The 27,143-nt window shown below is 39.7% G+C and overlaps 2 protein-coding genes across 3 annotated transcripts in view; one reads left to right on the forward strand and one right to left on the reverse strand.

The window, feature by feature from the left end:
• The window catches only part of LOC122406512 (basic proline-rich protein), a 42,337-nt gene extending 27,711 nt beyond the window's left edge, over nt 1–14,626 (reverse strand). For both annotated transcript variants that reach the window (XM_043412008.1, XM_043412007.1), the window contains exons 1-2: nt 14,500–14,626; nt 13,289–13,364 (exon numbers count right to left, since the gene is read on the reverse strand). In XM_043412008.1, coding sequence (XP_043267943.1) covers nt 13,289–13,364; nt 14,500–14,522 — 99 coding nt within the window. In that variant the 5' untranslated portion in view covers nt 14,523–14,626. The remainder of the gene's footprint in view (nt 1–13,288; nt 13,365–14,499) is intronic.
• Nucleotides 14,627–15,230: 604 nt separating this feature from the next.
• Nucleotides 15,231–17,525, forward strand: Tfb4 (transcription factor B4). Its single transcript, XM_043412011.1, has 7 exons — nt 15,231–15,324; nt 15,448–15,493; nt 15,796–16,295; nt 16,378–16,500; nt 16,809–16,944; nt 17,030–17,066; nt 17,350–17,525. The coding sequence occupies exons 2-7, from the start codon at nt 15,472–15,474 to the stop codon at nt 17,423–17,425; spliced, it is 894 nt and encodes a 297-aa protein (XP_043267946.1). The 5' UTR covers nt 15,231–15,324; nt 15,448–15,471; the 3' UTR covers nt 17,426–17,525.
• The last annotated feature ends 9,618 nt before the right edge of the window (nt 17,526–27,143 follow it).

Consider the following 27,143-nt stretch of genomic DNA (forward strand, 5'->3'; position numbering starts at 1 on the left):
TGATAACGATTATTGCTGATGAATAAAAACGATGCTTGTATTTTTGCAAAAGGACTGCGAGTATCAAATTAAAAAAATAAAAAATACAAACGACCAAACTGAATCAGAAGTTCATTGGTCAACCCCTGTCTCAAAGTTATCGCTGAAATTTATCGACTCTTGACAAAAACAGCAAAAGAGGAACTTGTAACACTCATGACGTTGGATAACTCATCGCCCCATCACGGTCAGCTTAATTTGCATCACAAAAACCTTATGACGCACGTTCATCCGAAAAAAAACATGGATAACACATTCTTGGACCCCCGAATAAGACAACTCCATGACCTCCCTGGCATTCGAAAGGCATACGGTCGAATTTACTGCGCAACGTCCCTCACTTACTGACTTTCAAATGCATTTGGGTCTGGAGTCGTGGGCGTTATAACGGGAAGCTATCAATACCATTCGTTGGACATTTCTTCAGTGAAAGTAAACATTTGCGTTGTCACCGTTTTCTAAAGAACGAAACACAAGGGAGTTCTTATCGCCTGAAAGTGTTCACTTTTCGGAAAAGCTCGCGTCCCAAGTTCTGTACCGTGCACACGATGATTTTTAGAACGCATGATCATCGGGAAAGAGCCTGCTCAGAGATGGAACTTGTTGCATTCTAACAGGTGTAGTCGTTACAAAGTACGGTGATCTTTTGACAAACGGTATCAGAATAACAGAAACATGAAAAGCTTCGAACAGTGCACGGTGTTAAGTAGCACCATTGCAGACAGAATAACGCCGAGCCCATCCACAAAACACATCAACAAGGCCTAACCGACCGAAACGAAAATCCTCGTTATAGGGTCGCCGAGAAAAAAAGATTTCAGGAAAACAGAAATCCATTAATCTCTTCCCTCCTGCGGCCTTATGGGCGCGTGTTGTATAAGAACATGCCAGTTCATAGGTGGCAGACGGACAACGGCAAAATCATCAGGGTCGAATATGCCTCGGCATGGATTCCGTCAACACAAGACAGCGATGGCATAATGCAAGAGAAAATGCAGTGTACGATTATCGTGAGTATTAATCAACGCTGATCCCGCAACGTGTTGAGAGTTGATGAAACGCGCGCAGCTGATATTTAACCGCAAAAGGTTTTGGAAATTCAAAAAATACTGGTATCCATACAAGAATTGTTCCTAAATCAATCAACGACTCTCCGATTAGTCTCGGATTCCACGGCGTGTGTGTCGAGTCCAGAAGGACCATTGTGTACGACGAATTGGCTATTAGTGTTGAAAAGATATCATCTTCCTATCGAGTTATTTTGAAACTACTAAAGCACGCTGCTGCGCCCTCTTTTATTTTCCTACAACATCGTAGTTTATATTCGATTTTCTCTTTCTTTTATCTTCCTCTCCCATACGTATCGACTCTCCATGGTTCGCCAGCGGGGGAAACTTGTTCGAATGTTCGATGCCGAAGGCCACACCATGTGTCCATTGATGATGGTAGTAAGAAGTTCTCGAGATCGATTCGGCCCTCGCCTAGTCTGAACAGCAGAGAAGTTCGGAACATGTCTCTCTTCCATGTTTAGCCATATCGTTGGAACGTACCGGTCCCAGCAGTTTCCGCAGTTTAGTATGGACGACTTTCGCGCCGAACCGCCTTCATCGGCCTCTCGGTCACCATGGTCGAAAAATACTTCAGACGTAATGGTACCGGCAGCCGCGGGGGATCCTTCTTGGTCGGACCGTCTCCACCGTCGTTTGGTCCTGAAGGGCCGCGCCGCTATGCCCCACGAACAGGAGGATTCTCCACGAGCATTTCCTACCATGGTTATTTATGTTCGCCCTTCTGACCGACGATCCCGCTACTGCGATAAAACGGCAATTAAAGGAGGCGCTCGCCTGTTTTTCCCTAAATGTTTGAAGAAACTTCAAGGTTCTCGAAATGACAAGGGACATCCTCGGGAAACAATGCGCGTATGGCGCATCTTCAGTTTCACCATAAACTCCTTCGGTATATAAAAAGCATCTAGTTTGAAGAACGTGAGGAAGCCGATGCGGACGATCGATCTCAACACAATTTAGGGAGCTCGTTTGTACCAGTGTCATCTGTACAAATGGCCGATGCGACAAAAAGATCAACGTAGATGCTACATTGAAAATTTTCCCGCTCAGATTTCGTGGAGCTCGAAAACTTTTTCCGGCAGTAACTTACTAAACGATGGAGGTAGTGTTTTAAATGCTCACGTAGTTAATTATCTCGGACATTGGAACACTTGGATGTGGAGAAGCGGCAGCGTCTTGACTCCAACTATTAGAGAAACATTTTTCAACCAGTGAAGCGCAGTGAAGGCAAGATTTCGTGTGAGAGTATCATGGTATAAATTGCTTATTGCGAAACCTCATTCAGCTTGTATATCAAACGTGTCCAAATGGAAGGAATGAAATTCAATAAATTGTGGGGCCTGTCATCAAGACCGAAATTCTGTGGTTTTACCGGCGCCTTGAAGAGCGACGAATCGTCAGTCATCTGCATTCCTGCAGATGGAATAATGCATATCCGCGAGCATTAATACAAATGCGCACACGCATACACGCGAATTCACATAAAATTCGAGCCGCTTGAACGAAACAGGAACGCCGTGCGATTTTATCCGCGTGTGTTCTTTTCATTGTACAATAAGAGACTCGTATAAATAATAACGAGGTTATGCGGTGGCCCATCGCTATAATTCAATTCACACCTAATAACCGAGATCGTAGAATTTCCATAATACAGGCAGTAATAAAATTAAATATTATTTTTTCTTATTCGGGGCAGCTCACCACACGCATCGGGGGGTCTAAACGTCGAGGCGCCATCCCCGCATACAAGTCCGCCACTCGTCTCTTCGATGGCCAACGAACGAGTCGAATTCATGCTAAAATGCATAAGCGAAGAATGATATTCATGCGTTCGCAGGTCCGAAACAACGTCGCAACGTATCCTTTCCGACTATTAAAAGACGAGGGTCTTTCTATGTTTCAAACCTCGTCATCTTGCTATGTAAATGCCCCTCTCCATTACCCCTATTTTCGTCGCCAGATTCAAGGCATTTGTAGGAGACTGAAGATGTGTCAGCGTCATACTGCATACTTCACTGTTCATTTTTCTTTTTGCCAGAGAGGCAAAGAACTATTCCTGTCGATAATTAACATTTAAGGGGAAAAAAATTATGTTTTGATATCACGGTTTTAGTAACAATTCATTCATCATCAGCGCAGATGAAATGTTCCTTACGGGGATTAAGATCAGGATAAATTTTAGGCTCTTTCGGACGCGCCGGTTTGCAGGTATAAATTTGAAAAGTCAATTGGACGGTACTACCAAACTTAACGTACATCATTTCTTTACCACGAGTCTAAAGCGCGAGGGTTTCAAGATCTTCCAAATTCCATGAACTGGTCTCTCGATCTGCAGATCTATATACGAACTGTCAATATATCTTTCGCTCCAACTATCGACTCCGAACACTTACCAAGGTCCCTCCTCTACATAGTTATGTTGCGCGGCTGGCTTAACGGGGCAAAAAGAAATTATCGACAGGTCCAAAGCGGTTGGTTCTCTGTTTCTTTCCTTCTTTTCCATTTTGCATCAGTCGCACGCCGGCGCCAAAAGGTGAGTTGATTGTTTTAGCTACAGGGGTGAGAATACATTATATATATTAACGAGCTGTGGCGTTGCTAGGCAGTCGAAGACAAGATTAACGACTCCCGACTATTTATGGTCGTGAATTGCCAGGACAGTTTAAACAAATGTTTGTTTCTGCGGCCCCTTCAAGTTGGAACGAACGAATCCGCTGGTGGGGCCAGAGTGTTTTTTTTTCTTTTGTGCCGACTGAGACCCTACAAGAGTTTTCGGTTATGCCCCAAAATTCGGCATGACCTGATGGCTACGCGTCTCGTAGAATAAACGTGCAGCAACGCTAACGGTGCCACAATATCCTTCGCGTGCCTCGTCACCCTTACCCTAGAACGTAACGCCCTTTCTTAGCGCCGCAACAAACCCTATACTTTTCACATAATGTGAGATCGAACCTGCACTCCGACGGCGGATGAGAAAAAGCGGAGGTCACTTTCTTGTGAAAATAGTTTCGGTGCTCCACTCCGAAACGAAGGACTGTTGGCGAATCGATGCCGACGCGTTGGGTAACGCCTCACCTTTACCTTTTCCCTCAATCTCTTACATGGACTTGTGCAAGAAGGAAAGTCTTTGTAGAATAGCAACAGGATGTTACTCTGTATTCCTATTCTCTCCTGTTAGAGCTCCTATTCCAGCAGGATTCAGCGCCATTGATAAGTGAGAAAGAAAAAATTGCCGTTGTTGATGAGCAACTACAACGAAACCAATTCGAATGATCTATGCATCCAGGATTACGAAACCAGTTTATTCCTAATGGGAATGGAGCAAAAATAAAGCGAGGGCCATTACTACCGATGACAACGTCGTGCTGATCTGAAGTTTACACACTTCAGGAAAAAGTACATTCTTCTATTAAAGAAATGGGTAAAAACTATTCAGTTGTGAATATACACGAATCCTTATTGGTGGCGCATATAAATGCCTTCTTCCTTCGTTCTATTGGAAAATCAAACAACTTCCGGCGTGCGGTACAATTTAACGGGTGCCAAAGGGAAAGCTGACATGCGGCGCGTGTAATGCACCCTCCTGTCTGCGTTAAGTTCCGACGAAAAGGGCTCTGGTCACAGTGGACCTTCAATGTCGTTCAGTGTAAAGGATCCTTTCTTTTTCATACAGTTTCCTCTTCCTGTATTATATTCCTTCCTGGTACACTTGTTTTCTTTATTTTTTTCTTTTTATCTCAAACGTGAAAGATAGAAAGAGAGAGAATAACGGCGAATGAATGAGGAAGAGATCCAGAAGGTCTGCAGCCACGCCTCTGCGAAAACTGCTCAAATAGTGTATGGGAGTTATTACGCCTAGACACAAATAATGGAGAAGAAACGAGTTGTGAAGGGCAGAGAAACATTGTGGTTTCGGCCGTTGATTGCCACCGAGTCAACGACCACGTTTCGTAAAGACGCCGAAGTAAATTGCGGAAGCGAACCAACAAATAAATGTCCGATGTACGTTTTTTTTCTCCAATGCGAGAGAAAAACTGCTAAGAAAGCAGCAGTATCTCAAAGAATGCGCATTCCACGAAGTGAATGCAGAGAAAAATGTACAGAGGCTGGTATGCGCTTGTGACAAAGAATCGGATGGGGCTTGAAATGGCGGAAGAATATGAGTCAGAGGGGGCAGGTGGGATACGGCCAAATGACGATGGGCGCCAAGAGCGAGTTCATACACACGTGACATACGGAGGACACCGAGTACAGCCATTCAAGGGGAATTTATGTACCACAGAGGCATAAAAGCAACAGAAGCTCGGAGGCAAGTAGCCCGGCATCTATCCAGGAAGACGAAGAGAAGTAAATGCATGGAAGATCGCACGTCCGAACCACCAAATCGACAAATGTCTTGACTGCCTCGTTCGCCACTCCGCCACCATGCTTATACACTTTCATGTAGCATACCAACACATTTTTACACCCACATAGACCTACAGAATTCGTGTCATGGTTGACCTCCTGCTTAATTCCGGATTCCGTTGCAGATGTACCAGTAATAAAAAAGGCAAAAGGTGACTGCATTCAGCGAAAATAAGAACAAAGAAAATAAGATCGGGAGATGTAGAAGAAAACCGAAATAGCCGGGACTCGATTCAGTTCAAAGAGCTCAACCGAGAATACTGCTAGCAAAGCGATATCTATGAATTGGGAAAAATTTTCTAGCTCGTAGCCTTCGCGGTACCCCACATTTTTGAGGATCTTCCGAGAGTCTTCATCGGACTGAAAGCGGATCATTCGCCATGATTTCTAACCTGATAGACAGTGGCGATCGAACATCACCCGCCAATAAAGAATTACGGACAAAGTTATAGCGATGTCACGCACTGGTAGACTCTCGTAACTAAACTCTGCACATAGAGAAAGAGAAAAAAAAAAGATGAAAAGCATACGGATTATCCGATCCAACGTGATGGGTTAAGGAGATTACGTATAATAAAAACAACGCTACTGCAAAAGTTTTTTGGAAGTCTCCGTGGGGTTCCTAGAATGACTGGTAAAAGTGAGAGTCGAGCAAAAGAAAGGCAGAAAAGATGAATACTCCACCATCGTGGCTAGCCGAGATAAAACGTGACCCACGGCAAGTCCTATCTGATGATGCCTCAACGGGTGACAGGAAAAGATCTTGTAAACGTGGAACACAGACAAACGTGAACTCGTCTCAACCCTCATTCTCTCTTCATTTCCCTCAGCATACAGATAAACGGATAGACAACGTTTTATATTTCAATTTACCTGAATTTTAACTGTGATGAAATTCATTCTGATAATCACATCAAAGTTTTACTTGGTATAATATCAAGTGAAATTCGAAGATCATCGTCTTGCAATTATGTATGATAGATGAACAAAATAATCACAGAAGCTTTCTGTTCCTATCAACTGTGGAAGAGTTAGTATTGCATGGAGAAAAATTCATCGAAGACAGTTAACGAGTGCCCATGAAGCACCTGAACGAAACGTCAAATCACTAAATTCGTTAATATTTGAATACTCAGAAGAAAAAACCGCGTTTTGCGCCAAAATTTTAACTTCCAAATGGCCTATCAAGTTTCTACGTTTAACACTTTTGTTCGAGAGGCGTGAGAAAAATTTCCAGCAACACTATGAAAGTTTAAGCTTCTTATTCAATCAGAACCAATATTCACAGATGAAAAATTCAAAAAGCTATTCAAGACTCGAATTCCTTCAATCGATTTGAAAAATGAAGAATTTGCACCACAAAATGGACCGTTGACAGGGTCAGCGGACGGAAGAGGGCGAGGCTCGCTTCAGGATCCATCCACAGAAATGGTACATTACGAGGATCGCCCGGACGGCGGCACATTCCAGAATTTATCATAACGGAATTAATCGACCAAGTTACCGGGTCTTGGTTCCACTATTCAACAGCACCGATGTGATTGAATACTTTGCTCTCTTCCGAGACTGGGGAAGCTAAACGAAAAAGATGTAGTTAATGTCGAGGCGTGATGCGGATGACAGCTCCCAGAGTCAGGTCCAGCGACGACAAAGCAGGAGGATTATTTATGTGGATTCCTCGTACGATCATGCGACTGGGAGAAAGGGCAAGAGTTTCGTCTTCGTTTATTCTTGGTGTTTGAAATAAATATTCAAAAATAGGAGAGAATTGCGTGGAAGAGGGCACGCAAAGTATCCGCAACTCGCACACCCGTTGTACTGAATACGCAATGTTTACGTACAACGTGGAATGCCTTTACGGTGAAATTTTCAAGACAATGCGCCGCTAGCTCAAATACTGCCGGAGCAATCTATACGAGGAAGTTGCCGGCAGCAAGAACGATGCTGGTACAACTCACAAGTCGGATCGCCCGATAGTGATCTGAATGTCGAGAAGAATGGACGACTCGGGTTCCCGGAGAGCGTTCGAACAGAGATATCACCCGCGTCGAAGAGGGCCCCGATGCGTAGCAAGGGCGCAGATACTTTGGCATGTGAACTTTGTGTGGTTTTATAACACCATGACTTTTGTTTGACGGAGAGCAGTTCATCTCGCATTAATATTCTCCCTTCGTGCAGAAATGAGCCAAAGCGTTTGGTAGCTACGAGCACCCCGTGCTATGTGTCGTTCTCTTTCCCTTTGGAGAAAGACCCGAACCCTCGTGGACCAACGAGACGCGACTACACGCGACGTCTCCGTTTGCCACATGCTTTATTCGTTTCTCGTGATCGTGGGAGGTAACCGAGAGGCTTCGCTATGTGGAAAGGTGAAAGAACGCTAGCGTCAAGGGTCCAGGGAGCCATTCTGACAGAAAAATTTGTGTCTCTAACCTCTGTTTCTCTGAAATATTTCGGAAAATATATTGTCTCCACGTCCGGTTAAAGAGAAAAGAAATGCCACCTTTTCACTCCGACTTTCCGCGGTCATTCTTCTTTTTTTAACCTTCTATCTTACCTCCCCTCGTCTCTGTTTCCGTCTTCCTTCTTTCTCCGGAGGACTCACTCGAACGTGAATGTCGCTGATAAATTTATCACTGGCATTCGTGAATGAGTACATCTACGTTAATAAAATTTGTATAATATCCGTAAGTAAGGCTAAATTCATATAATTTCAATTTAAAAGAGAACTTTTGCCTTTTTCACATTTGATTGAAGGTTCTTTCGATCTTTAGACTGCTCTAACGTCAAATGCGTTCTAAAATAATGTGAAGTTTTCAGTTGTTTTTTGAACAGTGTTATATATTTTGAAGGAAAATGCGGGAAAAACACAACTTGAGGTAGGTCATGTCCGCAGGATCGTATTTTATGAGCATCTAAATTGGCTCGATTTTTACTTTCTGATTAAAGATATTATCACTCTAAATTAATGACAGAGTTATTAATTCGAAATTGTAAATCAATTTTTTCAACTCTACTTTTGACGAATGAAATTGCAAGCCATTAATTAATCGGGGATCCATGATTGACTGAACCCAAAATTTCATCCGCCCCTGACGAAAATACTATAGTTTTTTATGTAAAAAATCGCTTTAGAGAGCGCAAAGAGAAAACACTAAGGGAAATGAATAAAGAAAAGTGTTAATAAAAAAACAGAAGGCCATGATAAGAATGGCTCAAGCCAAGAAGAAACAAAATGCTGAAATAAGCAAATGTGAGGTTACGAGTGCTCATATTTCACTGATTTCGTTCAATCTTTAACGTAATATATCTTCATTACTATCTAGACAATCGTCTGGAATTTTTTTTCCAGATCTTCGTTATATACTTCATTGTTATTGTGTACTTTTTTATAAACTTCGTAAGAAGCGATCAATCGTTATATGCAACGATAAACGATTTTTCGCGCATAATCCCTGTGTGTTTTTCTTCATATTTAAGCACGTTTATCTCAATAACTAATAAGACGAACCCTCTAAAAAATTTGATATGCTCGTCAGTTGACTACCCATTTAAACCTGTGTAAATTTCAAGACTTTCTTATGAAAATCATTTCGTGCATGAACTACCTTAAGAGTCATGGGATCCGGATCGACGGATATGGATTTCCAATTAAATGACTTTGTGGTTGTGGTCACATCTTCGTCATCATTGATTTACACAGTTGACTACGCGTACGACGTAAAGTATGGTATTGGTCTTCACCACAAATAAACTGTATATGCGAAACTGGAGGACGAAAAGATTTTCACCACGATACACATCCGAAGTAGATTCAACGGCGTGTGCGTCCTTAAAGGTATAATTATCCATTTGCTTGGCGAGTATACGAAAGTGGACGCACGCAGATGAGACAAAGCTCGCATTGAAAGAATGCCAGGCAACAGTAACCAGTTTTTCTCTTTCTTCTCTTCCTTCATACTCTGCGTTCGTGGCTCCACGACTCTTTGTTTCAGCATCGATGAGAGACACCTTATTTCAGTTGTTTAGTAAAATAGAAAATTGCAATTTCGGTTGAGATCAGGGCAGAACCGTGTCTCTATGCAAAAATCTGGAGAGAGTTAAATGCACGCTGTGAGAATAAGCGATCGAGTGAAGATTTTCGACCCCTGCAACTGGTTCGGCGGTTATTCTCGCCTGCCTTATATTTTTAAGGAACGTTGAAACCGGCAGGGTTCCATATCTCAGCAATATGTTCGAGTTGGAACAGAAAATATTAGCCGGCCGGTATATGGGACACTAGAGATTAGTTACGCAGTGAATCCTCATCGCTTTTCCACTAGCTCTCATATTTCGCAGTCATTTCGACTTGAATTTTCGCACTGTAAACTCTAACCAGTTCCCAGAATCCAAAGACTCACGAAAACACGCCCGTTACAATAACAACTTACTTTACATAAAAAAAAAATAATTTCAATAAGACTATTGATAATCTACCAACTCCATTTAATCAAATTTCTCATTCTCATCCCCATAAAAAATCCAGTTCATGAATTCGGATCGCAGAAGCTTCGGTACTGCGCGACTGAACATGGGTTTGACACTTGAAACAAAAAGCAGAATCGAAGTGTGAATCAAGAGCTACATCAAGAGACCATGCGGCTCTAGATCGAGCGAGGAAGGAATCGCCTCGTTTACACATCTCACAGTTAACAATAAAATAGCCATGAAAATGTCGATGGTTCCTCGAATGATGCACCGCGAGTGCGGAGAGATGAATTTTTGTACAGATCTCTGAGTAGCCTATTAACAAGGGCCCCCCTGCCGGCTGAGCCAGCGGGCCCAATCAGCCTGCACTCTCGTGGGGGCCCCGAGGAGCCCGAGAGAGCATATTTCTCGACGGAGTCTCGAGGAAGATTCACCGTCAACTTGTTTTATGTAAAGCCCTTATGTGACGCCAGAATCAATTAGTCGAGGCAACCACCTATTTGGCGTATGCATATATGCCTCGTGTGCGCATATAGATTTAACGAAAGTGAGCGAGTGATCCCGACTCTCGGAGACGGGGGATAGTGTAAGGAATCGGGTGGGCCCGAAACTCGCGAAGAGCGTGTGGCGTCTTCCGCCTGTAAAAGTGAGAATGCCTGTTCCCGATAGTGAGAAAATGTGTGAGAACCGGTTTTTCCTTTTTGCCGTTGGTGTAGGTAAGAATTAAATGATGTTGGGTTGGCTCCATGTTGCCTCAATTGAATTTTGGCGAACGAGCAGTGCCCGAGACGAAGGCAAGAGGACGCTGTGTCGTGCCTACTACGTACGAACGAGCCGCTCGAACATTTAGTTCGTCCTACCCGACAGCACAAATTGACGCGATAACTGATTGCCAATAACCGATACGTATGAACAATACGTCCGTACGATAATCATTACCAAACCGGTTAAAAAGCAAATAAATATTTCGATGCACAGCCGAGAACAACACTTGACGAACGAGCGATTGGATTCTCTCGTAATGTTTATACCACGCGCGTGTGTGAGAGCATGGACAATTAGCAACCACATGGATTCGTTATTTAATGAAGTGCGCACTTCAACGGGAACCAGCAGAGGCATAAAAATGGTTTATGTCCCGCGAAAGCCCGCACCGCGGTACCATCAATTAGGCGATTGGCTTTCTCGCTTGTACACTTGTACGCTCACACATTTGAGCGTTTGCAACGCACGTGCCTACGTGCCTTGAGCTTTCGCCACATAATCATCATCAACTCGCAGCCGTCAAATGAAAAATCTTATACGTGTGAACGGAAAGTCGCTATGGGGAATTGGCAATTTTGTGTGCACGCGTCGAACGCTTGCATTCCAAGCGTATATAACGACAAAATTATTCATTACGTATCGGACGCTCACTCGCAATATCTGCAGCAATCCCATCATGGGCTAAATTTCATATCGGCCAATTTTTCATCACCAAAAATTTTAAACGAGTCAACGACGTGGCTGCTCGATCGAATATTCCCGGATTTCTGAGAACAGCCTTGTGGGAAGCCGTATGAGCACTGAAAAATAACTGAAACGAAATTACTGAAGCGGGATACAGAACGATGGAAGCAAAGCAATGAAGTGCGTGTCGTCCCCCTGCTCGCGGGGAAGAACAAACAGTTTGTCCTCTTCGTGGGCTGCTTACGTGTTAAGAAGCTGATTTATACCTCGCTGACAAAGCAGTCCGCACTGTTAGGGAATGAAGAAAAAATTGAGTGGATCATTTGGTCAGTAAATGATGCAACACTTCGACACGAACGACGATTGAATCGAATATTTGCTGGAATCTCAAAAGACCACTTTGGCGAGAACGGTAAAAAGTACTGGCCCTGATTTACCACGCGCGTTCATCTGCACAGTGTATTATACACCGTCAGTGTGCTCGCGATCACCTTGAACGGACCCCATAAAGATGAAAACGACTTACTGTCCGGGCTCTGCTCCGAGAATGGCGCGATGGTATCGCCGAACCCGTCTGAGATCTCGTGACTCCCGCAAACTTCTTTTCGATTGAGTGCGGCTAAAAAGTGTGATGAAAAAGGGACAAAACGAGGTATGAGACTGAGAAAGAAGACAAAAGCAGTTTGTGTGCTACGATGTCACTGCAACCGACTCATGCTACGATTGATTAATAATTATCTCCAGAATATATTTTTTTTTTCTCGTACAGCTATATTTCGATTTTTTTTTTAATTCAATAATATTATCGAAAGCTTTTCAAATCTCCATTTAAAAAAAACACACACATTCTACCATTGAAAAAAAAGTCGTGATTCTTTGGATTCGAGAATTTTTCAGTTACGCTAGAATTTTGCTATCCAAGATTTCCCGGATTTATTATGGATTGAAGCCTCAGAAAATCTTACTTCCAGGTGTTTTATCCCTTGAAATTTTTTCAATCGTTCTCCAAATTTCATGCAATTTGGAAATAAAGTTAGATCGTTTGCAAGCTCTCAACAAATTTAGACGATCTTGAAAACGATAGTTTTTTCTTGGACCGAATACAAAAACACTGACAACGAAACACTTTTATGTTCTTCCATAGAAGCTCGCTTCGAAATGAAAGGAATCGCTGTATTGGCGCAGCTCGATATTGGAATCAGTATTTCCGTCATGCCATTTCGTCATGATTCCCCCATAATTAAATTCATAGTAAAATTAAAGATACAAATGGTGTAAAATGGCTGATATATATTTGCGCATGTGTTCATAATATATTGAACAGCGGAAAAAATTACTCTGAAACTGAACATAGTGTTTGTGTACGTAGTTAGTACAGAATCGGCAAGACGAGCGTGCCGACGTGTCCGCACAGCCACCAAACAAGTGATTTATCACAGCATAAATCAGTTCAACTTATACGAAAGGGTTGCCTTTGCACTCAATGCACTGTACACCATTTTGAATACAAATTCTTAATATTATTTTTATTTTTTACTTTTTATTTTAGACCACACCTACTTCACGCTGTTCAGATTTTATCATGAACCGTACGAAGGTACAGGTAATCAACGCACAAAAATTCATGATACAAAATCAGCCCTCCAACGAAAATGAGGCGTACAGAAAAGCTGAACGATTATTTGGAGCGGTAGCTCACATCAACGAATGAGCTTTTTTTTCTGCATCAATTAGCAACGACGTAAACCTTAACATTTTCAAAATTGCTGTTTACTAGAACATTTTTAATAATTACGATACTAATTATTTCTCAGTAATCTGTTTGGGAGAATTGTAATTATAAACTATCGTCATTTACTCACCTCTTTCAAAGGAACTTTAATTGCCAATATGTTTGTGTCGCCGATAACTGTCCCGTAAGGCTCATATGCGAGCCACCTGTGAATCAGATTCAGTCATATTTTAGGCATTATCGCTACATATGAAAACGAAAACATATATATTTGTTGGAATATCAAAATATTTTGTGGCATGTATTAAAATGTTTTTTTTTTAATGTTAGCGCTTAGACAGTAAAATTTTGAAAGTCAAACGAAAGCTTCTTCATATTGAAATGTGAAATTTTGCTGAAACGATGAATTGCGTAGATGATTTTTGTGAATGCATTCAAGAAAATGTTTGAAGATTAAAAAAAAAAATCGTTTCCAGTGCACTTATCAACGCGGATTTTTTTTACAATCTCGAACAGTTCGATTTAGGTGAAGAAGAAGCATCGAGAGCTTTTTGTACTTGTTATGCTGTTTCGTATCGACTCCATTGGCTGATCTGAATTCGTACAAAAATTGTAAAGTTTTGTTTTATGTGACTCCTTTCGAGGAGCGCTCCTCAATTTCCCATTGACCGATCATTGGTGATAAAAAATTATTACAACGAAATTATAGTCGAAGAAATTTTACAGGCAAATGATAAAATACTACGGTAACTGTTTTTCCAACGGAAGAAAATCAAATAGGACACACATTTCTTGCTCACAACGCTATCTTCAGTGTGTTCGGAGTAAGTCTATTTCTGGTTAACTCACGGTCGATAAATCGGTATATGAGTAAACACTTGAAGAGGTTATATATGCGGAATGTATATATTTGAAAAAAATATTGAACGATTTTCTACAATAACAATATACGTCCTCAAATATGGCGTTCGATTTTGCATTAAAAGAATTGAAATTTTCAGCGAATGACGAAAACGTTCGAAGGAACTGAGTAGATAAGGTTGTTTCACATTCGAGAACGATCAGTCACTTTAAAAAACAATAGATGAAACACTCAAAACTGTGATTTTTCTCGTGCTCGAAACGACTTGACTGATGTGCTATTTTTATAGCAGTAAGTCGTGGAAAAACCTCATAAACATGTGGACACAACACACAAAATCTGAATGTTTGAAGCATAAAGAAAAACAGCGATGCACCATAACCTCAATGGACGGAAGTATATTTTCCAACAATCACCAAACTCAACAATGAAATTTGAATTCTTCAGGAACTATCTCGTTTATTGAAACTTATGCTCACCTGTCGGGTATATTTCGTGACATTTTTACACGGTTTATTGTTTATACATTAATAAAAGTTTTAATAAACAACAGCTTATCCGAAAAACGCGCACGCCGCTCACACTACCACGCACTTTGCAACCCTTTGCGAATCTTATTGAACCAATCACAGACTTGTATTTTAAGAACTAAGAGGAATCAAGGAATACATAACTTCTGTGGTGGAATTTTACAGTGACTTCTTGGAAGTGGCGTTGTTTGGTGGTGACCAATTTTATAAGCTATGAGGGCACCCATATTCAGTCGACATCGTAGTCCCATAAAACCTCGCCAAAAATGTTTGACATATTCTTAAAATTATTATGATCCATGGTTTACACCGAAAAATTTTGATATAAATAAGATACACAGTTGCTGGCTTATTTGGTATTGGTGTCAAAGGAAAAAAAAAATCCACGCCTGTAAAATTTCGTCTAATGAAACAGGAACATTTTTATAAATTGAGTCTATGCAAGTAAAATAACATTGATTGTCGAAAAGAAACACGTTTGCATTGGAATTGTAATAATTATCGGAAATAGACATTGAGCGAATAATTGTAATAAAAATATTAGTTCAACTGAGCAAGGTTGGGATGTTTTAAAAGTTCGTAAATATACCACGAACGAAGAGGTGGCGCTACGTGTTAGGCGTCGCCATTTTGTATAGGCTCTCTACATCTTCATCACATCACATAGTCGTTCGGTTCAGACCCGTTCGTTCAGACACGTCGGAATAGGGTCGAGACCGGTATTTCATAATGGCTGATTGGAGGATGAGTGAATGTTTATCCTGGGCGATCAGGGTAATACAGGCCTGACAAATTGAACTTTAACCATTATGTTACTTACAGTCATTGCGTTTTTTCATTAAGCAAACAAATTCCTTCGCTTATGTCTTAATCATTTTTACTGTAACAAAATTGTAGTCATAAACAACTTTATATTTCAACATGGAGGCGAGTGGCGGGAATGGTAAGAATCTCAAAAAAAATTGTCAATATTTGCAATCCACGACGTATTAATCATGTTTAAAAGTTATGTGAAGAAATATTCCATATTTAAGCTATTTTTTTATATTCCATTACCGTAAAATCGACAAAGTCAAATTTTCCAAATCTCATCTCAAAGCCATTTAATTTATCATTGTTTAAAATCGGTTTTGTGATACATTCGTACAATTGTGTATATAAAAAAATTAACTGGAGGACATTAGCGAAAGAATATAGTCGAGTGTAAATACTCGGAACTAACTCAATTTTTGTTGTTGATGACAGAAATCGAGAGAAGTCTCTTAATCGTCATTCTTGATGTGAACCCTGTGCAGCAAATAGTCAAACAAGATGCAAGGATCTTGACGCACTGTCTCGATTCTGTGATTGTATTTGCAAATGCACATCTTATGCAAACTTCCAGTAATGACATTGCTCTTATGGCATGTCATGCGAGTGGCGCCAAATTTTTATATCCGTATGAAAAGTCGGATGAAGTAAGGCAGATCGATGGACAATACGAAAAGTTTACGCTTGTCGAGCGTAACGTTAGACAAAAATTGCAAGAGGTCGTCATCGGTGACATTCTCAATGACAGGCAAATCAATAGCGAAAGTTTAATTTCTGGTGCTCTCACAATGGCTCTTTGCTACACCGCTCGGTTGGAGCGTGAAAAACTGCCAGGCGAAAAACTTCATTGCCGTATATTGATTGTCACAGGAAGCAATGATTCGGCTACTCAGTACATGAATTACATGAATATTTTTTTCACCGCACAAAAAATGGTTCGTCAAATTTTTGTAATTCCTGCCGTGTCCACATCTTTTGCTGTTATCAACATAGAATAAAAAATATTTTGTTTGTCAGGGTGTGATACTGGATGTTTGCAGCTTGGATCAGGAATTAACTCTTCTACAACAAGCTTGCGATATAACGGGTGGCAATTATCTCAAAGTTCCTTCACCTGCTGGCCTGTTGCAATATCTACTGGTAATATCAGCACTCTATTTTCTATAAATCACTGCAATCAGCGGTGAATTTTTGTTTTTAGAAAATATAATGCTCAGAAATAACACCTGGCAAATCATTTCCAAAGATTGAGTGAAATATTTTTCAGTACTTTTGAAATTACAAGCATTTTTTTCATAGTTCCATGTATGCACTGACCTCTGCAAGCCTACTCGAGTGCCATCAAATTCGATGGCTGATAGTTCAAGTTGTTCCATTCAGAGATCAATAAGCAATGAGAGAACGAGTACTGATTTATTTTATTTACGAAAATCTTGAATGTTTGACAGTGGGTTTTCCTGCCTGATCCTGAAGTTCGTTCAAAGCTTGTTCTACCACCCCCAGTAAAAGTCGACTACAGAGCAGCGTGTTTTTGTCACCACGAGCTCATCGATATCGGATACGTTTGTTCTGTTTGCTTATCAAGTAAGAGACTTTTTGAAACATTTTCATGCATCACAAATTCATTCGTAATTTCCATGAATTTCACCAAATGTTTTTATGCTTACAGTTTTCTGCAAGTTCAGTCCGATTTGTACAACCTGCCAGTACGTAAGATCGTCTATTGCATGCTAAAAATTTTCCTTTTTTCTTTGTGAACCTCACGTAACTAGCATTTCGGTGCAGCTTGAAATCGCCATTTGTAACTATATTGTATTTCTTTACAATCTTACACTGCTGAGAAAATAATCTTTATCTGCCATTCGCTCGATTCTACTGCTTCAAAAGAAATCAAAGGATACTAAAATATAAAATTGTAAACTACAATTGAAACAGACACTTGGAAGAATATACAATCTAACTCTTCCTTCCGTTTGTTTTTTGTTTCAGCACATTATTTAAAATGCCTGGACCAATACCCATGAAGACGAAAAAGAAGAAAAAATATGCAGATATAGTTCATTGAATAGGACTGCGGATAAACTATGCTCGTGCCTACCTGAGTGTGACAGGCAAATGAATTTTTTTTCTTACACAATCAATAAATTTATTACATTTTTTCTCAACTGATCCTCAGATACTCCATCTTCTTGATCTGCCTGGTGAGGATATCATTATTATATGTAGCAGTTTGCACGCTGAAAGCATATTGCAAAAAGAAATTACTTGAGAAAAGATCGTTTAGAAGAACGCATGGTTTCCGAAAACTTTCACAGACTGAATATGAATATTGAGTATTGAATATTCGACTTCAATAATCTCGAATGAAATAGCTCGATGACATATCTTCGAATGATACCTTATGATAGCACCAATCACCATTCTGCTTCTCCGCATCTTCCGTCATCAACTGCCTGACGTCGACAAGACCCTCCCATCGAAAATACTGTCTTAGTTGCGCCAGTATGCGAAATATAATTTCGCCTACAAAATCATGCCCACTAAGTATAACGAACGAAATACAGCAAAAGCATGGGTCGCAGTTTAGGGAAATTGACCTTCGTAAATAGCTGAAACCAGCTTGATACAAGTGGTCGAGGGGAAAATTCACTGATTTTTTATATTTGGTAAATCTATTTGTCAGAATATAAATCTTGAGAAATGACGAGCCTGCGCAGAAATTATGGTATCTCCAGTATTTTCAACAAAAAATACAACAAAACGAAATAATTTTAACAAATTTTGTGATACAAATTTTATTTTGGACGAGCCTGACCAAAAACTGCCATTTCGATTTTTATAAATTTTCATACATGGATATGAAAACGGGCCAAGCCCAATTACAGATACTGTGGCACTAAGCTCCAGTAGCGTGAAAAACAACCCACGAATCAGGTTACAAAAGAAAGTAATTTTTTCCACAACTTAACAAAATATTGTCTTACCACGTTAGATGGCATTTTTCAGTTATCAATAAACTTCTGTTTCTATGTTGGCAAATATGAGTATTGAAAGTATCCATTGGCAAATGAAAAATTTGGCATTCCTCCGAAAATTATTGAAAGCAATGAAAAAACTGCAAAATTAGAATTGTTCGTCGAAAGCCCCAACATGAAACAAAGGTTTGAAGTGAGTTTTTTGAGAATTCATCAAATTCGTAATATTCATCAATTAATCGTATCAGGCAACCCCGAATGAGTTTGGGTTTTAACGACGTCTTTATATTAAGAACACTTTAAAAATTTCGAGCTCGAAAATCCCTTCCCATGTAACGCGTAATCAGCCATGCAAGAGCTTTGAAAATGAAACGTTTCCTCTGTTCATACCCTGCCCGAGTAAAATCTCGATTCAATATGCCCTCATGACCCTCATGATGAATTTCATGGAGTTAGACAAGTGATACAGCTCGTACGAACGACAAACGTATCGTCCCATTACGAAGAACAATGCGGAACACGTTTATCTGATTTTTTTTTCTTTTTTTTATCTACTCTACTGTTTTCCATTCGAGTGAGTGCGATTCTGTCACATTTAACAAAAATCTAAGAGAAATTCGAAATTAATCGGTTCCCTTAAACGTCGATACTCCTTCAAAGTCGTTAATTTCGGGAAACTATGATTGTTCGAAATGAATGGTTCGAGAGCCTCGTAGCTCGTTGAGTTAAAAGGCTCCTGCAGAAAAAAAGTAAGAAAGCTTTGAAAATTCGCTATTACGTTTGAAACATCGTGGAACTTAACTTCTGAATGGTCTGGGTTTTAAAAGCTGAAAGAAAAGGCGAGAAGTGAAAAAAGAAAAGAATAAAAATAGTACGACAAAACTGGGGCATGCAGTGAACTCTGTAGGTATATTGCTTAAGCGAGAGTGAAAATCCCGGAAGTCTAGCACACGAGATAAACGCGAAAGCGCGCACTGTTTCGCGGTAATTAATTAACGAGGTTGGCAGCGAAACAATGAGAGTATACGATAATGGTAATGTCTAAGGGGCGGCGCGGTACGAAATCTCGTAGAAGCGCCAACAACGTTGTCTGGAACACGCGAGAGCTTTCTTCTTTGTTTTTATTTTCGTTCTTTTTTTTTTTTTTTTATCCTGAGTATAATTACTAATGATTCGCGTGGTTAGCTTCAATATTACTCAAGCTACTTCAAAAGTAAAGTGAATCGTTGAAAATTACCACATCTTTCTTATTCGTTTCCTTCTTACCGTAATCTCAGATGTTTTCGTCTCTTTTCTCCATTTTCTAACATGACGCGTGTCCAAATTTTTGCCTCGACGGAACATTCGTATCTTGTCCGATGAGTCGTCTCCTCTGGGGGCGTTAAAAAAACGGTCATCGTTCTTCCGGTTAGTTCTACAGCTAGAGGCTAAAGCGAGCAAAGCTCTCGAGTGGCTCGCTCGCTAATTACTCGACGAAAGCCTCTCAGGCATTCGTGTTTTCACGCCTCGAGCTCGTTTTTTTCTTCCTTCGTCGTCGTTCCATTGCTCGCTGCGCGCGTCTTGACATTAATGCATTTTTTCTGCTTTCAATGTTGTCTCAAGTTCTCATCACAATTTTCAAAATTCCAACTCCTCTATTTTATTCTTCGATCACATTTGCAAAATTATCGAAGAATTCAATTAATACCCAATTGGATTTCACCATTCGTACCATTCTCATTTAATCATATCGATTGATTAAAGAGGTTATTATCCGTACAACGTAAAAATCAATTGGACCATTTCGGTTTAAGTCGAAACCATTCAATCCACGGTCTTGGATTTGACGAGGAGGGCATTGGAAGTATCAGGAACAGAAATAAATACGTACGTCTGCGCGGAACCACAAAAAACGTCGTAAAAGTCGACACGACCATACAGTACGTTTTTATCACCGATAAAATCTAAAGAAAAAGTCATTACTACTGTCGCTTGACCCAGAAATACGTTAAATCAAAGAATAACGATTGCATTGGACTTTGTGATTTCGAAGACAAGGCGTAATACAATCATTTATCAACCCTTTTCGTTTTGAATTTAAAATTCATTAAATAAAATCTTTTTAATTCTAATTGAAGTAAGTAAATGTTTCGTTCCTTCGAATCTTGTTCTTCGAGGCCGACCAAATAGATCACACACCGAACTCTACAAAATAGTAAACTATTTTGGAAAAGTAGAATCAGCATTTCGCAAGCAACTAGTTCAATTCGAGGTGCTTAACTATCTTGTCATAGTGTGCCATAAACTTGAGGAAAGCTAGCAGCTCCGTTGAATACATAGCACAATGGTTTGATGGTTATACTATATGTTCATATCAGAAGTACGTGGTTCGTCTATTACAATGGCCACTGTCATCCCCCTTTCGCCTGTTGACGTCGATAAACCTCACGGTATTCCAATAACCGATGTACAGTTGTACGTCTCGACTGTGTGTGTGTATACGTCCGCGTAGCTACATATTCAATAGGTCGTGGTAGATTGGCCGAAGTGATCCTAGGAGGTTGTCGCAATTCTGTGGATTTCCTTGTATCAGATATCAGCCCTTCTCATTCACCACTCCCTCGTCATATATTTTGATCACGTATATGAACACGTACAGGTCGTCAGCTGTTTTACGAGGATTGTTATGCCAAGGTTAGTGTGATTATTGGAATCGTTAATGCAAGAACTCGTCACTCCGTCTATTGGAATATGGGAAAACGAGGTCAGATGGTGAATTTCGAATTTGACAGCTTATCGTTACGTCATCATATCTGGCAATAAATGAACAACCCTATGTTACGACAAACGATAGAAACTGACCGGAACGATTCATTTTTTTAGTTTATAAACAATTTGACCATCTTTGTGCTTGGGCCAGTCGTCCAACTTGCACTGACTCGATTGTTGCATTTACAAAAATGATTTTAAATATGTCATTGTAGTATGTATGGAATTGGTTCGATTAATTCGGCTAATTTTCACAGTGTCGAAATTTACGCTCAATCTTATAATTTCGGGCTGATACCGATTCTGAAAAATCAGGTTAATACGAATTCGTTCTCGAAACTTCGATGACTGTTGATACATTTTTAAATAACTGATCGAACAATTTTACTTACGATTTGAAATAGAAAATACGTCCACAAAAGACTAGTTGGATCAATAATTCCTTGTGATAGTTACCCTTGAGCCTGTTTTATAAGGATATAAGTCATCAATTAATCATTAAATCGGATGGTATTAATGCGCAAAGATTTCTGCTATATACATGAAAAAAACGGATTCGTTTTGGATAGTGAGGAATATATTATTTTTCAAGAATTTTCAAAGTATTTAGGCACCGATTACAAACAGCATAGTAGTTTTGAATTTTGCTATTTTTCATTCCTTGAATTCTAAACAGCTTGCGTCGCCAGCAAAAAGTGATGCACGTGAGAACTATATTTTGTTTTGTTTTCAAGTGTTATTCGTCATGTCAGACTAGCACTTACTGGTGAGTGGAAATGTATCGTAAGTCACAAATTTTGACTGTCAGCATAGTAAATTCTATGATAAATACACGAATATACACCGAATACGTGTGACATTTTACCATACATATAGTTTTTTTTCAGGGTTGCTCGAGCATACTTTACAATATAAACATTTGAAGCGACTGAAAACATTTTTTACTATGCTTATAGAGAAAAACACTCTTGAGTCAAGACTCAAGAATAGAAAGTATGGGTGTTGGTTTTTTTTACTGTGGTGGATAAAACAATTGTTATTATTGAGCTTCGAATTAATGTCACTAACAGTGTTTAAGCTAGTGGCCTCATAATCACTATCGAGATGCAACATAGTTGCTTTCATGAAGTTCGTAAAAGATTGACTTTCAATCTTCTAACACTCATTGAAAAATGATCGAGTATTATTTTACTTTTGAGTATGGATATCGTTACTTCGCGGTATCATAAAACGTAAACACAATTTCAGAGTACGTTTTCACACTTTCCAGAAGACTGTGCTTTCGACGATTGTTATTACTGAGCTTCGAAAACAATTGTTATTATTGAGCTTCGAATTAATGTCACTAACAGTGTTTAAGCTAGTGGCCTCATAATCAATATCGAGATGCAACATAGTTGCTTTCATGAAGTTCGTAAAAGATTGACTTTCAATCTTCTAACACTCATTGAAAATTGATCGAGTATTATTTTACTTTTGAGTATGGATATCGTTACTTCGCGGTATCATAAAACGTAAACACAATTTCAGAGTACGTTTTCACACTTTCCAGAAGACTGTGCTTTCGACGAGAAAATGGTCTTAAAAAAATAATTGTGCCCATCATTGTTTACGCCATCCGAACCACCCTCGATGCGTATCTCAAACTTCATCTCTGTATTTAGCATCATTTCATCGCAGAAAAGACGACCTCCGGGTTATCGTCGTTGAAACTTCGACGTAAACAGGACGTTAATTCGCGTTGCTGAACTTCGTCGTGTCTTTTCCCTTCAAACTGCATTATAAATATTAACAAAGTTTCAACCGACTTCACCGTGTTCCTGTTTTTTGCACATTGAATAATTAAGTCTTGTCAAATCTTTGATGATATCAATATTGTTAAGGTGAAATGTCGTTATAACTTTTCCATTCGTAGCCCGCGAGCGGTCACGCTGCTCAGGCTTCTTCTCATAACTCTATCAAAACAACGATTACCTATAAACTTTGAATGGTACAGGCACTCGGTATTTTCTTCTTTTATTTTCAAAATTTATTCTTCCGTATGATAAAACTGGTAAAAGAATTTGAAAGCACAGTTTTGTTATTTTTCGCAGTCACAGCTCAGTAAAATCACCCATCGCCCGAGCACTTCATCTTGAGCCAAGTTTAGTTTGAGAGCTCAAACCAACTGAGCGCTCAAAATTATAAAATCCGATAGGAAGGCTGCTCGAAAATTGACAATCCATTTTGATTTTTTACTCGGGTCCTTAAAAACATCGATCAAAGTTGAGAAAATACCATGAACCGTGGATTTTCAAGTGGTCGCACGTCCTTCCGCAACGCCCTGCGACGTTTTTCTTTAAACTCAAGTTTCTATTTGATAAGATATTTTCTGGGTATTGTACGTTCATTTGTAAGCATCCAGAGAACAAGAAATATTTCTCGAAGCGTCCTCATTTGGATCGTAAACATTTTCAGTCCCATCGGGAGTTGTAAAATCTTTTGTTTCTCTTTATAAACTTTGAGTCTCCGCGAACGATCCCTTTTGGCGCTTCTCATCGATACAGTCAATTTGCCAGGAGAAAAACGATGCAACGATGGCTTTGTCCTCAAGCAGAGAAAGCGAGAAACAGCATATATTACGAAAAGCAAAAGACGAGTGCTGAATCCCATCGTGTAGAACATGGTAATGATGGCGACCGTAGAAATCCTGACAATTTTGCCATCGGAATTTAAAACGTTTCCATGAATAAAAATGCTTCGTTGGATTCGAGGATGAATAGACTGAGCTCGAAGTATGCGATGAAAGGGATGTGCCCGGTATTTTTAACCATTCTACAAACATTTATGCGCAAAGAAAAGCGCTTGGTTGATCCTCGTTTTTGATAAAAAAAAAAATTGAGGAGGAGCAGTGGTTTGAACAGGATATTTTCATTCCTTGTCCATTTATTTCAGAACTGCTATGACTTTTCCCTATCAAATAATCTCGACCACAAAAATATTTGATTAAATTTCACGAAGCGCTGGTGGATTGTGCACGATCGATCAACACACTCCGGATAGCGTTTCATGCAGGGTTCGAATGTTACAAAAATGTCCTACGTCAGTGGTTTCTGACCAATTTTCGCAAACCCCGATCAAAAAGATCCGATGAAATTCCATAACTTTTGATAATAAAGGTCCATTGAAAACTACTCGATTAGCCAGTCGATTTTTCACAACTGTATCCCAATTGAAAAAGTTCGTTTACAGATTGTAAGTTCTAGATTTGAGCTCCGGTACTTCAACGATTTATACGGCACGTGCGTTTTATATTTACAGATATATGCGAACTCACGTTCCTGCCCCAGCGATTCGGAAAGAAAGAGGAAAATAAAAATAGAACAATGCAAAACGATATGCTCGCTCTGGAATACATTGATCATGCTTCTGAATAACTTTCGATCGGTTATCCCGCCTTCTCCACATGCCTGATATATCCGTGCACAGATGCCTACTCTTGCGGTATTTCCATAAATATACATGTAGACAGCGCACAGTTCCAGCTCGTATATCTATAACGATATGCATGAGTTTTTATACGAAGGTGGAGAGTTTGAATTTTTTTGCGAGCTTACGTAATCGTCCAAGGAAAATATTACTTGTCCGTGTGTCCGAAACATCGATAACTTCCGGTCGGAAGAATCTCTCTTGGAAAATCTCTTTCGCTTTTGCCCCCTCTTCTGCTCTCTGCTCCCTTTCCGACCTCCTGTTATTTACGAATTGTTGAAATTTATCGCTTCCCGCTATTAATTTCGTGCGTATTCACGCGATATCACCGCGCGGAACTCAAACTACCAAGGCCAATTTTTTTAAGGACAAGATTTTCCACGGCGGGCCAAAGGATTCCGTTAGAAGCTTGGAAAATTCCAGTTTTGTTTCCTTTCTCCTCGTTTCCCCCTGTTCTGTTCTCTCCATGCGACCTTCTCGGCTTCGCACAGGATGGTTCGCTAAATTTTCCATCCCCTGTGAGAACGTACGAAGAACGTGACTCTACGATATTTTACTCTATGATCTGGCAACGAGGGAATAAGGGGAGAGATGGCTCATGATCCGTTGGACCCAGCTCACTCGAATCACCTCGCAAGCTCACCTCGTTAAAATTAATTGAGCGTGGAGCATATCGCATCTAACCCTTTATCCTATGCACGTATATAGTCCACGTCGAACTTGTACGAATCCGCCTCATACAAAACTCCGCTACGATACACCAACGATATTCACGTGACGTTAACACGAAAAACGATAAAAGAGATGGGACAAAAATAGGGATAAGTGAGATTTGTGGTCAGAACGTGTAGTAAAAAAGTCGGAATGGACAAGATGAATAACTATGGGGTCGAGGACGATGAAGATGGATCGCACGAAATATGAATAACTGCGATTCCAATTTTTCGAGAATCTTCAAACAATCTTGAAAAAAATGAAAAGGATTTTCAAAGGGAATGTACATTCTATACATAAATTTCAGAGCTCAAACGTGACTGTCAACAACATGATATGAGAATATTGTCATAGTAACGAGAATACTTGGAAAGCACTGCAGTTTTTAAGGCAGTTGCTTTTCTTTATAACATCGAAATAATAAACAAATGATGAACTCAATACGCGACCAAATTGATTCAAATTTATAGGGATCATAACTCTACTTTAACAAGAAAAAGAGAATGAGAAAACGTTATAAAATGGAATGAAAAATGTTCATCTCGATTTATGTTTCACGTACAAATCGAACATCCTGTGAAAAAAAAGTTCATCAATGCGAGCATTCGACTGGGCAAGCTCGCTACAGGAGATCCCGGTTTGCATCATATTTTTTGCTCTGGGCTGTATGCCCGTATAATTATTTCCAATTGGTTCACTAGAGCGTGACAAAAAGCTCGATAGATCCGTAAAACTTTTGTTCCTAGTCCCCATTATTGAAATCTTCGTCATGTCATTTAACCGATTGATTGCTCAATCAACTCTCCATCAATATCGTGAAAAAGATAATTATTCCGAAGACTATCTCTGAATGGGTCGATTAAAATTGCAGAAGCAAAACTTTACTTTTATTTCAGCTATCGTTGACTCTCTTTTGTCCAATTTTATTATATATATTCATTTCGACTGTGGACGTCCTCTCGAACTCGCGTGTGTTGTATTTTATAGTGTTTTCACGGGCTCGTCGAATAAGGATGAAGAGAGAATGGAAGAAAACTCATGCTGGAAACTTAAATGTGTTTTGTTTTCAAGTCTCAGTCGCATTTCGAAATCGCACAAGCGAAAATTTTCTCTCTTGCGTGCTCGGCATTATGCGCGATACAAAAGCAGAGGTGTCGCAGGCTTCTCATATACAGGACAATAAGCCTCTTGTAATATTCTATCCGTAGTAGAAAGACTCTCTCGTATGATTTGTTTTATTTTCGGAAACAAAGTTTGTAACTCGAATACTCGATGTGGGGGAGACATACTTAAACATCTGTTTGAAACTTTTAAGAAATCCGAATACATCGAACATTTTCAGTAGCTCGTAAGAGTATAGTTTACGAGTTACTTTCATTTTATTATTCCAAAAGAAAATATACAAAAAATTCAATTCATAAAATCATTCAAAAAGTCCAAATCGAAATCGCAACGGATCATAAATTATGATGCTGAAGTTTCCAACGTTGAAGTCCAACGAAATGATCTAAAAAATTGTTCAATAATTCCAGCAATTCTCCAATTTATTTCCTGCCGAATTTATACTTCGTAGTTTTTCAATCTGCACAATTATGATTCGTGAAATAAAAAACTGATGGATGTATCGTTTTGTTTTCATTCATTTCGTTGGACTCCAACGTTGGAAACTTCAGCGTCGTTCATAAATTCAATTTCATGAAAACACGAAATAAATTCGTGTCTCAACGGATACGAAACGACGGAAAAACGTTTAAATTTTACCATAAATAAAAGTCGAATGGGCGCAGAGATATGCATCAAAAATACTGTCAGTATAGATATTAAAGGAGATCCCAGTGAGTAGATATTCGAGTAAATAAGCCAATTTTCGGTTCTTTT

This window comes from Venturia canescens, chromosome 2, assembly GCF_019457755.1.
Source record: "Venturia canescens isolate UGA chromosome 2, ASM1945775v1, whole genome shotgun sequence".
NCBI lineage: Eukaryota > Metazoa > Arthropoda > Insecta > Hymenoptera > Ichneumonidae > Venturia > Venturia canescens.

Excerpts from the sequence above, each read along its gene's own strand:
- Tfb4 (XM_043412011.1), top strand. The coding sequence starts at position 15,472 with ATGGAGGCGAGTGGCGGGAATG. Across the intron at positions 15,494-15,795 it reads GGAGGCGAGTGGCGGGAATG|AAATCGAGAGAAGTCTCTTA; the intron begins GTAAGAATCTCA and ends TGTTGATGACAG. Across the intron at positions 16,296-16,377 it reads TTTTCACCGCACAAAAAATG|GGTGTGATACTGGATGTTTG; the intron begins GTTCGTCAAATT and ends TTTGTTTGTCAG.